This window comes from Haemorhous mexicanus, chromosome 13 (genome assembly GCF_027477595.1).
Source record: "Haemorhous mexicanus isolate bHaeMex1 chromosome 13, bHaeMex1.pri, whole genome shotgun sequence".
NCBI lineage: Eukaryota > Metazoa > Chordata > Aves > Passeriformes > Fringillidae > Haemorhous > Haemorhous mexicanus.
This window is the reverse complement of record NC_082353.1, coordinates 19,979,494-19,992,861: the sequence shown is the minus strand read 5'-3', so window position 1 is coordinate 19,992,861 and position 13,368 is coordinate 19,979,494. Positions and strand designations below refer to the sequence as shown.

General features: G+C 47.4%; 1 protein-coding gene across 1 annotated transcript in view; it reads left to right on the top strand.

Annotated features, from left to right (window-relative positions):
* The window catches only part of IGDCC3 (immunoglobulin superfamily DCC subclass member 3), a 100,799-nt gene that overhangs the window by 46,569 nt on the left and 40,862 nt on the right, over positions 1–13,368 (top strand). Inside the window, exon 3 of the mRNA XM_059858685.1 lies at positions 10,594–10,738. Coding sequence (XP_059714668.1) covers positions 10,594–10,738 — 145 coding nt within the window. The remainder of the gene's footprint in view (positions 1–10,593; positions 10,739–13,368) is intronic.

Sequence of the window (13,368 nt, the reverse complement as noted above, 5' to 3'; positions counted from 1 at the left end):
TGTCATACGTCCACATATGTGCACATGTGTGTATACACACTACTGTGTCTGCTCTGACAAGCAGTGCTGGGGCACAGCCCCAGGTGCACCCATCCCAGCGGAGGCGCAGGAAAGGAGTTAACACTCGCTGGCTCGTGCACAGAAACACAATCCCCATCTCCTCTGAGCTCCCAGAGAGAAATCGGTGCAAACATCAAACCGCACGTCCTGTACCGTGGGGCCGATACGGCGGAGCTATGAACTTTCTCTTTGAGGTGGTAATGGTTTGGCTGGCAGCCAGGAGCGGCAGCCGTGAACGGAAAGGGGGACTTCCAGAGATAAGCTATTTTCAGCCAACGGGGCTTCTCGCCGTGAAATAAATAGAAAAAAGGACAAGGTCTACGTCTGCGGTCATGTGTCCTGCTTTCGTGGATTTGGCCTATTTTCTGAAGAATGGCTGTAATTCAGCTTGAATTTCCCCTGGATTGCTGCCAGCAAAATAGGAAGCTGTTGCTATTGCCAAGGAGCGAACAGGAATTTATATAGTAACTCAGCCACAGGGATGAGATGACAGCTAACGGCTTAGCTGCTGCCAGGAGGAAAAGCAGACCTGGGAGGAACCTGGATTTTCTCAGGATCATACAGTTCAGTCCTTTCTACAGCTTTGACATTATCCCCTTCAATCTGGACTGGGCAACATCGAAGCACAATATCTGTGCTCAACACCAAGGGATGGGAGCAGAGCAGCTTTCAGCATTTAGAAAAATCACCTGTGTTTGAGTGAAATTCAGCATTAAAATGAACAGAAAGGAGCTTTAGAGCAGTTCTTTGCAATGCTAGCTCTGTGGCCCGCTTGCTCTGGCTCAGTGCTGTGATCCTGTGGTCTCTCCTCTCCCTGTGCACAGGGGATGCTGAGTATTTTCCTTGCTGTGATGTCAGGCAGCTCCTCTGTGGGAATCCAGCCTTTTGTGATTATTTTTCTATTTAAATAACTTATTTAGTTATCGTGTGCACCATTCCCATTTCTGTTTCATTCCTTAATAAAGAAGGGGAGTAGTTTATCATGCTCAGCAGAGTATGGACGTGGTGAAAGACATACTGTTCTGAAGGATTTAAAGTTAATTTCCGTCGGACAGAGAGACCGTTGTTTGGGGTACTTCCACAGCCGCCTTTCCCCCCTGCTCTGGCTGCCTTGGGTCCACAGGGAGCCTTTGCCTTATGTCTTTGGGAAGCTCTTCCCCCTGCCTGGACCCCATGTGCTGGGAAGTTTGCAAGTCTGTAATGCTTTGGAGTCTGAGGGATACAGCTTGCACTCAGGCCTGCTGTCTGATGGGACACAGCAGAGAGGTGCTTTTGGGTGCCACAGAGCCCATCACCTCTGACTGCCCACTCCATCATGAAAGCCAGAGTCTTCATGCTGCGCTTGGGTTTTTGCCAAGACCTAGGAGATACTTTGCTGTATGCACTGCCACCCCCTTTGACCACCAGATTTGGAAAAGAGATCATCTTAGAGGCAGTTTCACCTCTTCCAGGCACTCCCCAGCTGCTGCCCAAGGGAATATCTCAATCTGTGCAGCAGGCAGAACGGGCTGTATCTCAATTTGCCATGGGCTTGGCCATTCCAGCCGAGCCAGAGCAGTGTGGTGCCCATGGCTCAGCAGCACTGAGCACTCACTGAGCTCCCTTGCCCGGGCAAAGCTCCCACCTCAGCAAGGCTGACCCTGCTGCAGCAGGAGGAAAATGAAGAGTGAATTGCAAGCACTGGTGCTGTTTGCTGTCGCCCCGATAAAAATGGCACCTTGCCCAAGTCTTCTATAAATCACAGGTTCCATTTGGAAAGGAGATTTCTGTGGTAATTAATGAGCCAGTATAAAGACATTAAATGGAGAATGTGTAGTGATAGAAAGGCTTGTCATTCACTGAGCCATCTTCCCCCATGTGAATAACCACAGGGGAACAAAGGCCAAACTCCTTATAGACTGAAGTGCACTATCTCTGATAGCTGGGAATGAAGTAATTCTCTGAAAATAACAAAGGCACAGTGAAATACATTAGTAAACTAATTACAAGAGAGCTGGTAAAAACAGATGCTGAAAATTTAAAGCTATTACTGGAATGATTGCTGGCAGAAAAATGGGGGCTGACAACAAAAAATTAAAAAATGCATCTCATTTAAAATTCATTAGCCCGTAAATCAGGACAGCTCCCTGTCTGAAAGCGAGGCTGATGGCATTTCCGTGGGCAGTCGTGATGAAAAGCTTCCTTGCCTTCACCTTTACGGATTCCACCAGTGCCTCCGGAGATGCCACAACAAAGTGTGCGCTCGTCTGTGAGCACAGAAAAGCAGGGAAGCTGCTGACTTTGCTCAGGGAGGTCTGAGCAGGGATGTTTCTACTCAGAGGTGTTGTGAGGGCTGCTGAGGATAACACCTCGTGCTTGCTTGGCTCGCTGCCTCTCCGAGCTGATGAAAAGCAGGATTGCTCGTCCATCCGCCCTCAATACTGGAAGGAGTTGGCTGCAAACAAAGTGGTCCAGGGCCAAAACCAGCTGTGTGGGAGCTTCCTCTTTTACTATCTCCATCAATATTTGGGAGAGGGATGGAAAACATCAGTATTGTGCAACAAATCAAAATGGTAACTATGTAATTTGTCTTAATTGTGTGTGTCAGAGTAGGAAAAACACGAGGAGCTCTGGATGGGAATCTGGCATGAGAGACCTGCCTGCTGGCAGCATACTGCACGCTTTGCTCTGCCCTTGTCGAGCCAGCCTTTCCCAGAGGCTTGTGGACAGCTTGCCTTTCATTTTCTCATTACTTCAGGGGTCTGCAGGGGCACTTGAGTGGGATAAATCATTGCTATTTTGCAAAGAGTGAATGTGTGCTTCAGAGGAAAGGCCTGAAGAAGCCATTGCTGTGAATGCAACAGGAGAGGACATCTTCTGTGACACTGGAGGGGAGCCCTGCTCTGTGGTGGAGGAGCCTTGCATGATGCTGGGGTTTCTTAAGAAGTCCCCCCACAAAAATACAGGAGCCCTTTGTGGTGTGTTGTACCTCTGGGCAGGTGTCACAGCAGCCAGTGTTGCCTGGCCAACATCACCCTTGGTGCTGGAGCCCTGTGTTGACAGATAACCCCTTCCTGCACTGTGGAATCACCAGCCCCATGTGCAGTCCGCCCAGGCAAATTAAGAGTTGTTTATGACATTTAATACTCCCCCTTCCCTCCAGCAGCAGGGCAGCAGCACCACAGGTTTGGCTTCACAAATGGTCGCCTCAGGATACACTAAATGCTGTCATGAGCCGGAGAGCAATTTCATCTTGAAAAATTACTGCAATAGAGCTCCCTGATAAAGGTCTCTCCCAGCAATGCCTCCCTCTTCACCAGCAACTTCTTCTCTCCCTGAAACCAATTTGAGAGCGCTAAAGGTGCTGTTTATTAGTGATCCCCCTGCAAAACAAGAGGGTGCTGGAAGATGGATAACCACCCTAGGCTGTCTGCTGTGCTGCTTGGCGTAGCAGGTAACATGATGGGATGCTGCCATGTGCTCTGAGCATGGAGGGAAGTGAGAAATTTGATCCATGGGATTGCCAAAATGCATCTTTCAAAGTGGTTTATAAGGAGCAGCATTGCCTCATGGGTAGAGTGTGCTCTTGGTACTCAAGAGAGGGATGATGTTGGATTTTGGTTGTGACCAGGGGTGGCACTTAGAGCCTGTCCCTAAAATAACCAATGACTTTATAGGAAAGGTGTGAGGGTACTCAGACATCCCTGGTTTCTCGCTGCACCTCAGAGAGGGTGTTAGTGCTGATGCACAGGGACTCCCTGCTCTTGCTTTCAGACTGGGATGATTTCTGGCTGCAGCCACATTATAGTAGGTCTTGGGTCTCAGGAGGCAGCATTTGGGCAGTGCTACTGCATGAGGGAGAGCATGGCAAATGCCAGATGTTCTCAAGGGATTCCTCAGGCATTGGCAGCTCCCCTGGTGCTCTCTGCTCCCCTAAGTTGAGACAAACGAGGGTAGTGGGCTGTTGAATGTTGGGGACACTCCCTCACGTGCTGTACTGAACAGTGTGGGAACAGTCTCTCTCTAGAGGTGCAGCATTTTGTTTTATAGAAATGCTAAGATACTTAAGGCCCCTGTTCATTTCCATGTGTGGTGCAGAGCCTGCATTTATCCAGTCAAAAGTCTTTCCTGCTCACAGGAGAGTACCCCTACATCAACAACTGATGGTGGTATGGTTAATTTTCCAATAAGTGAGCTATAATAAATACCATGAATATAGTAGTTCTCTAGGACTAGAATATGGGTTTGGAGACACTGTGATTGTGCAGGAGAGACTGGGTGTGCTAGCAATGAGCAGCACATTCAGTCAAGCTCAGGAAGAGGAGTGGAGCTGCAGTGCAGGCATTCAAAGGGTTTCCAGGTGCCACCCTACAGGGACCTTTTCAGGGAGAACCCATCATCCTCCTCACAGCTTGGTTCCTTCGCTCATGCAGGGTGGGTAGAGCAACAAGGGTCTCCTGAGGATGTTCCCTCTGACCCCTGCTCTGCATGCAGTGAAGATGTGTTCATTACTTTCACAGGATATTTATCATCCCTAAGCGGAAGCAGCCCCTACAGGGCTCTGTGCTTTTTTCTGCTTTTGAAAGCAGCCAACCCAACAATAAGTCATGGGTCAGTAGCGTCCATCAGGGCTGTTCATTGCGATGCAGCAGGGAGGTGACCTGAGCTGGATTTGGCTCACAGTCATTTAATCTGTTATGCAAAAAGTTGGGAAGCCACAGTCCCAGACCAGACAAAAATTTGCCTCCTGGTTGACTTGAGTAGCCTCCTGCTACTTGAGCAGCAGATTTTGCCCCCTACTCTTCTTGAAAAATATCTGTTGCATGTTCCCTCCCGTGGGCAGCTGCTGTGTCCCACTGTGAGGCATTATCTCTGTTGTCTCCCTTTCATCCCTGTCCCAGGAGCTTGGGACAGGAGAAGAAAACAGGTCAGGTGGAGACTGTTGCTCAGCTAGAGAGGTCTGTATCATGTGCTGTCTTCTCAGTCTATTTTAAATTCTTCCAGTCGGCTTTGATTGTGGGTGAAAACAAGAGACATAAGGATGCAAAATGCAGAGAGAACAGAGCCTGCACCATCCTTCATTCATGCTCTGAGCCATCCTGTTAGCTCCAGGGGAAGAAAACAATGGCCAAAGCACAAGAGGAATAAGCACTTGTTTGCAAATATTCCAAATAAGAAGTGTTCAGGACTGACCATTTCCCTGTGCCTCTGCGCAGACTGAGGTGGGTCATCCTCCCTCTTTTATCTCACCTGGTATTTTGGTTCCTCTTAAATGAACTACATTCCTCTAAAATTTCTTCCTTGCTTCAAACTCTCCTGAGTCTTGCAGCTCATATTCTTTTGAGATCTGAGGCTCAGCATGGACAATAGAGATTTAGGATTTTCCCCGTTATGATTAGTGGACAGGGGCAGAGAGGATTTTCCTCTGTGCTGGGAGAGGCATGGCTGCTCTTTAATATTTCCCTCCCTTTCCAAAGCTGAGAGAAAGGCGATTTTTCTTCCCTTTAGATGTGAGCGAAGGGCCCCGCTCCTGCTACTCCTGGAGAATTAAATAGATAAATGGGCGGCGCTGTTGTTCACGCTTCACTATGCACAAAGCAACTTGCATTCGAAATTGGGCTCACGGCAGTTCAGCAACAGCCTCGCACAATAGCGTCATTAGACACGCAGGGCCGGCTCGCAGGCGCAGAGGCTGCTCTGCAGCTGGAGCTGCCACCGGGCTGGCCTGCCCTGGGCTTGGTTTTTAGCTTTATAAAAATGCATCTTTAAAAAGTATAGAAAGAAGATTCAGTGTCTTTTTATTTAAGGCTTGGGCAGGGCTTGCTGTTTGAAGACAGGGGGAAAGAGAGGAGAGGATGGGATTTGTGGTGTCCACACGCCCCCCGTCTTTTCTGCCAGCTCCCTCTCATTGGCAAATCCTCCATTTCCAGAGTCTGGAGGGGACAAATAAGACCTGAGTCTGCAGAGCCTTCACCTGCTGACTTCTTTGAGAATGTTCCCTGGCAGGTTGCTGACTTAGTGGTAAAGGTCTCTTAAGCCAAGAGGGAATTGAAAATTTAATCCCTCTGCTTGCCTTAGTACTGGTGGCTTTCAGGAAAAGGAGTTGGGTGCTCCGTGAGTCTCACAGATATTGAAGGTTGGTTCTGCTGGAGCTCTCAGCCTGATTTGAGAGTGGTTCAGGTTTGGAATTAATTGGCATGGTGTTCATTGTGTTTTAAAAAACAACCCTGGCTTCTGCTGACCTGAGGAGGAATTCAATTTTATTAGTACGTAGAGAAATTCAGTATAAAAATCAGCAGCTCACTGGATATTCAGTATCAGAATCAGCAGTCGTTGGAATGGAGCCAATCTTGGAAGGGGTCAGCTTGCCTATGGCTTGTTCTCTGCTTTGGGCAAATAATTTACCTCCCAGATTTCACCTTCCCCAGTTGTAATGGAGATAATGAAGCCTGCCCTCTTTGGCAGGAACATCTGGAAGGTCAGGTACTGCAGGCACATCCCCATAAAATTCTTGTTCCTTACGCTGTGTTAACTAAGAGGCATTTTAACCACATGCCTCCATTGGAAAAGGTCTGAATTTAACAGGTTGGTGACAGAAATGTGAAGAAAGGATCTTCACTTGTGGGCTGCTATTTGTGGACTGTGTGGCATTTGTGATGGTGTGGGTGCTCACTCCTACCCAGCATCATCTTGTGTCAGAGCCAGAGCGGGTCTCTATTTCCCCATAAGTAATTTAAAATCAAGAGGCAATTTGATTGCAGAACTAGCTGGCCTTCCCAAATGCTCTCCTAACACCATGTTTGGCACTGAACCTTTCAAGTCTTCCTCCTCTCCTTGTGCCTGCAGAATGTTTGTGTTTTAATGACTCTAAAGGCCTGGGATTTGCTTTGACATACCAAGTTAATGTTTTCTTTTTCTATATCAAATCTAGGTCAATCTCTGGCTTAGCACTAATGCTGCACTGAGCAAAAAAAGGATTGGCCACTAATGGTTTCAATTTAGTTTTTTATGGAGTAGAGAAAATTTCACTCGATAGCTATTTTCATTTTTATTCCATTGGCCTTTCCACCAGGCCTGTTGGGATGGAGAAAGTGCTTGTGATTTGATTAGAGGAGACCCCAGAATGAATCCTTCATCAATATGGATGAGGATGAGAGTTGCTGCTCACCTGTGTCCATAGGACATGCCTTCATGGACAGCATCCCAGTGGGGGTTAAGTGGTGGGCAATCCCAAGCATGGGGGTTTCTATATGGAAGAGCCTTGCCTGTGATCCAGCATCATCCTAGTTGAGGTCCTTAGTTATATAGTACAGGGGAAGGAGAGAAGAAGAGTAACTCCTCTGCTTTATGTTATCTGTGTGACTGTAGTCAGTCAACATTCAATCTGAATCTAGCCTTGGGCAGCATCTTTTGGAGGAGGCTCCTCCATGCCTGCAGTGTCAAAGGGCTGCCAGGACCATTCCCTGTCTGCTATAAGCCCTAATTTTGTCTTTCTGTGCCCTGTGGCAGTTGCTGTGTACCACAGCCAAAATCCAGGTGGGATGATAGCAGAAGCACTGAGACATCACAGCTTGGAGCATTAATGTGGAGCAATGAGTGTGCATGTGATTTATGTTATTTTTATGGCTTGATGACACAAGGAGATGGCAGAGGGAAATTTAATGGGAGCAGGGTGGCACTCACTCCTCTGATGATGGTAAAAAAGGCCTGGGGCAGCACCAGTCCCTTCACTGGCACATGGATGCTGCATTGCTGGATGGCAGAGACCGCTGGCAGATGGATTAGTGAGTGCTTCCCCTCTTAGGAGCTCGCGGGTGAATATTGTGATTGCATGTATTTATTTTTAAAATTATTATAGCCATTAGCATAGAAATGAGCTGCAGCTCCCTGGCTGCTGGCCAACCCCACCCGGGCTGACGTGCAGCTCTTCTCCTTGGCGGCTGGAACAAAAGCCCTCGGCTGGTAACAGGGTCCTGCTGCTTGCCACGGGAAGACAAGCGACAAACAGGAGCAAGCACTCTACTGCATGAGTTTGTTACAGTCAGTTGGGACATATATAAAAACCTCACTTGGGTCAGCAGAGATTTAGCTCCTCCAGGCAATGCCGTGTGAAGCAGTTGAGCTCCTATCCCTCTCCTCTCCTTCTCCTCAGTGATTTATTCCCAGGCTGAAAACCCAGTAATCACTCACATTGAAGTTTTGTTGCTGTTTTACAGGAGATGCTCCAAAAGTCTTTTGTCTCTGCAACTGTAAATAAACTCGTAAACCTGTTTTAAAAATAGCATTTTGTAGCTCAGTGCATGAATTTTTAATGCATCTTCTGCAAACCAGCTGGTCTTGGCAAGGGTCACAGTGTTTCCTAGGCATTTAACATAAAACTGTGCTTCAAAGCCACATTATAGTGTCGTTGAAGAGTAATATTTTACTTAACATCCTCATAACTGAATTATTTATAACTTGCCATGTTTTATTCATGATAAATATTAATACTGGTGTCTTTAAGAGTAGAGGTTATTGCTGCAGTTTTACCTATAAGAGGTGATATTATTGAAATAAAGGAATGGCAATGAATTCTGTAGCCAGCAGAGCGAAGTCTGTGCTGGGCTGTTCTCATTCACACCTCCCTCTTTTATCAACCCTGTCAACCACCAGAAAACCTCAGCGCTGAGCATCTGTACATTTGAAAGGAATTTTCCTACAGGCATCTGAATCCCTGCTTTTAAAAAAATTTTCTTAGAGAGCTTTGTGTCATTCTCAGTAATACTTTTCTTGGTGAGGGTCCATAAGTTTTGACTTCACAAAAATGCTCACCCTGGTCTGGGTCTCCAGCCTTGAAATGTTCTGCAGGCTCCCTTGAGCTCCCCTGCTGCAGGCACTCATGGACCCCCATCTTTTGAAGCATCCCTTGCCACCTTGGAAGCAGCATCACCTGGTGATGAGAGACCTCCTAGCAGCCTTTCCATGTCTGAATGCTCTGAGCCATGATCAGTCTCATTTCAAGGCTAAATCTATATGAATTGGGTAAATTGCCATTGCACTATTGGGCTCCATCCTATAATCCTATACCAGGGAGGATAATTGCATTGGCTTTTATCTTGGGAAAGAGAAATACAATTTTCCGTGATCTTTCACCTTGTGCTGGTGTGTCGCCATCTGGCTGGAACATTGCGCAGCCACTCCCCGGTCTGGCTCCTGACGTGGGGCTGGCTGCCCATCCCACCCTCATACCTACAAAACCTTCCCAACCCTGTGACTGTGCAGGGCTGGGGCTTTGCTCCGTGCTACTCCATCAGCTTAACAAATCTGCCATCAGCGGGTTGAGAGCGGTGGTTGCGGGAGCAGCGCAGGTTAATGCAACACATATTTAATGTATGATTGCTAATGGCCATCTCCCATCTGCCTGAGCCCAACTGCAGTTTGCAGATGAATGATTAAGCTGCCCTGACACATAGGCAGTTTGTTCCTTAGCAGACCCACAGTCATTGCACTTGATGCTTGTAAAAGGGGACGAGGTTTTCTTGCTGGGGAGAGGGGTGTCATCAGGCTGGGGCGGCAGAGCAGGGAGCTCTCCTGGAGTTTGTTTTGTATGGTAATGAGAGAGACCTTCCTGTGGATGCAGCACTTTAAATGAATCACGAGCTCAATAACCACTGGGATGTTTATTAGCTTTGAATATGTTTATTGCGGAGTCAACAGGCAGCACCTTCCAATTAATTAATAGTAATGATTACGGTATTATTTATGTAGCTCTAACAGCGTGCCAGAGTGTTTCCACACAGTGGTTACAGCTGTGGCTTGCTGGAACAGGCTGGTCTGTATTCACCCTGCATGGGCATGCTGGGGCTCATCATTTGCTGTTGGGTGGTCCCAGCCCCAAAAGCCTTGTTTTGCTGAGCTCTTGGCAGCTGCTCTTTCTTTTGGCTGAATCCTTTTGCTCCCCAACCTGGGGATGTGGCTGTTCCTGCTGCGGTGCTGGAAGGCAGAGTATGCAATGAGCAGGAGCACCTGCAAACAGGTGGAAATCAAGGGCTGTATGTTTCACTAGGGTATTTTGGCATTCTTCTGCTCAAGTTATTTAAATAACATGAGTTTAGGAGTCAAGCTGTACATATCAGAAGGATATTTACAACAGGCAATACATTGATGGCAACAGAAAGAATCCATCTCTCTTTTGATGTGGCCTAGGATCCAAAGACTGCTCAAGCTATTGGGAATATCCTCTGCTAAGTGCCAGTGCAGTGTCTGTGTTTGTCGCTGCCCCGGCAGACCTTGTTGAGCACCATGAGGGTCTTGGAGCAAAGTCTGCTGTTCTGGTTGAGCCAATCATTTCAATGTGCAGAGGCAGGTGGGATACCAAGAACTTCCCACTAGTCTTGTTTTTCCATGCAGAAGGTTAGGCTGCAAGCTGGCCTTCTGCTCTTACGTTACAATACAGTCCCATTTGCATTCTGTGGAAAATGAGAGTGTGTTTCTAGGTCATGTAAAGTTGCTGACATCTTCCAGTTGGATCTTTCTTCACATGTGAATAATTTTGTCTCTCTTTTTGTCTTCCAGCAATGTCTGACTTCCACATCCACCCTCAGAATGCAGTGGTGGAGGAAGGCGGTGTAGCAAGATTCCAGTGCCAGATCCACGGCTTGCCTGAGCCAGTCATCCTATGGCATAAGAACAGCATGCCAGTCAACACAGACAATGAAAGGTAGGACATGTCTAAGCCATGTGCTGCTGGCCTTTCTCTGTGGGAAAAGATCACCAGACTTTCTATTGCTTCCAGTTGTGCTGGCCTAAGGGTCTTGGCCAGTGTTTCCACCATGGAAGACTCTTTTGTTTAGTGTGTTGTGGCTTTTCTGGTTTGGTTCTCCTTTTGGCCAAACACCTTGTAGGAGTACTGGCATTTCCCTGGAGAGGTAGATGAAGCCATTAGCTGATTTTGAAGGGCTTGCACTGACCACCTCTGATCAACCCTGCTCCAGGTTTATTTTCCAGCATTGAGACCTGCCCAGCAAGCCTCAAAGAGTTGGGTAGTTTTGGCAACCTTCATCCCTCCATGGCTCCATTTTGTGTAACTCTTTCATGACTTAGGATCTTGCATATGGGTCCTGGACTCTTGCAAGTGCTGAATTTCAGTGTGGCTGCCATTCCCAGGTGGACTCCCTCATGTGTGGCAGCTGGGGAAGCTCTGCAGAGAGCTTCCCACAGCAACCTGAGCTGCCATTTCCCCAACAATCTCCTAAAGAGAAACTCCAGCTGCCTCCCTTCCCAGCCTAGACCTGGAGCGGCACGTCGCCGCTTCCTGTGTTTGACAGGCCGCTCCCTTGGCGTCGGAAGCGTCCCTCATCAGGGTTTGGTCGGCGGCGGCGTGGGACAGCTGGCAGGAAACGCATGCCCGCGGCCGGCAGCCGCACAACCAGCACTGGGAGACAATCGCTCACAGCACACCTCGAGCGCGGGCTGGCGTCCCTGCCTTGGGAATAGGCGAAACCAGGAAGCTGTAAATATTTTCCTGAAAGCCCCTATTCTTAAAAATGTCAGTTCTGCAGCAGAATGTGGTTGGGTTCTTTGGAGGCAGGAGAAAACACGAGGGCTGGAACAATGCCTGACCTTCTCTGAGTGGCAGTGAACTTACAGTAGAAGGACCCAAGAGGCCCAAATCTGCTGTGGAAAACTGCAACTGTGAGGTTTTGTTTTTCCTTGCATTTTTCAGCTAAGCTTTTTTTAGCCCAGCGCAAGGTTGATTTGTTGAACTTGATCTCCTCTGAAGGCTTCTTACTCATACAGGTGCTGAACTGGGGATGTGGTAGAGCAGAGCCACTGATCTGAGGTGGCATCAGCAGAAGTAAGGGATGGAGAACTGTGCTGGATGCCTTGTGGCATCCCAGTGAGGTGTTGCAGGACAGGTGAAGTTCCCCTGAAGTCCTTCATGCATCATTGATCCTTTGCATTTGAGCCCAGGGACACAGTTGTGGAGATGGTCAGAAATGTGGCAGGGATTTAAATGTGATCAGGACTTCTTTTCACCAAGGCTGGGGAACCCCAAGGCTAAGAAGTCAAGACTTTTCTCCAACCCAGAAAGGTCCAAGCTGTGCTCGTTCCTGCTGCTTCTCCTCTGGGGAAAGGAGTTTGCCTCAGCCCTGGAGGATGTAGCCTAGGAACAGTTTCCTTACATTTGTGTCCTTATTTTGAAGGAGTAAAGTTATTGGGGAAGTTAAAATTGTCAGCTCAGTAGATTAATCTCTGACACCAGAGCCTGGGTGATGAGAGTTGCTTCTCTAACTGAATTGGATTTCTGTATTAATCACGCTTGGTGCATTTCTGCGTATAAAGTGTATATAAATTTGTATGCTGAGTCTTGCACTTGGAGGCTTTGAAGGCAGAATAATAGCTTTGGAATTGAATCTTCTAATGCTGTGGGCAGATTGTTAACAAAAATGAAGGCTTCTTGTAGTATAATTCATCCAAAACAATGGGCATTTTAAAGTCCCAGAGAGATTGCAATCAACTTTGGGCCGTGTAGAACTGATTGCTGTCATGCTGCCACCGACACGGAGCCGCACGTTTGGAACGCGGCGCAGGGAGCAGGTTATAGGCACTTAACCATATGCTGATATGGAGAAAGAGATTCTTCATCTTCCGGACGGAAATGGATTATTAACTCATCACAGTGTAATGACTTACTACCAGCCAATTTAAACAAGTGGTTGCCAAGCAACCTGTAATGTATGTGTACATATATGTGTGTATGCACGTGTGATTTAAATGTGCCTGTGTTTTAAAGATATAAAATATTTATTGATGTTTACATTTGCCCACTCAATATTTATTTTAAACATACCTTTTCATGCACCTGAGGTTTTAAGGTCATACGGATTTGAGTCCTGGGCCTGGAGTGGGGAGTGTGGAGCACAGGTTTCAGAAGCCTGTCCTTGGTCACTATGCTTCAGCTGATGAGTGGTAATTCCCATGTCATGATAACCACTAATGTCAGCTGTCTTCACATGCAAATGCACTGCCAGAGCTTTTCCACAGGTTAAATAGGAAGCATCTATTTTGTAGCCTTCCAACAAAAATCACCATTTCTCAAGGATACATCAGGAGATAAATTATTTTCTTTTATTCCCCTGTAAAAGAAGACCAGAGGCTCAAGTATCCAAAAAAAAGTAGGAACTGATACAGAAGCAGGTAGGGGCTCAGCTTAAAGGGGTGTTGACATCTTGGTGGTATTGGCATCTCTGCACTGGGATGCAGGGAGCCAGCCTGCCTCGCCTGGATGGGTGTGCAGCCTGCTGTCACATCGTGTCCTGCTTTGCAAACTTTTGATTCTGTTTTCTC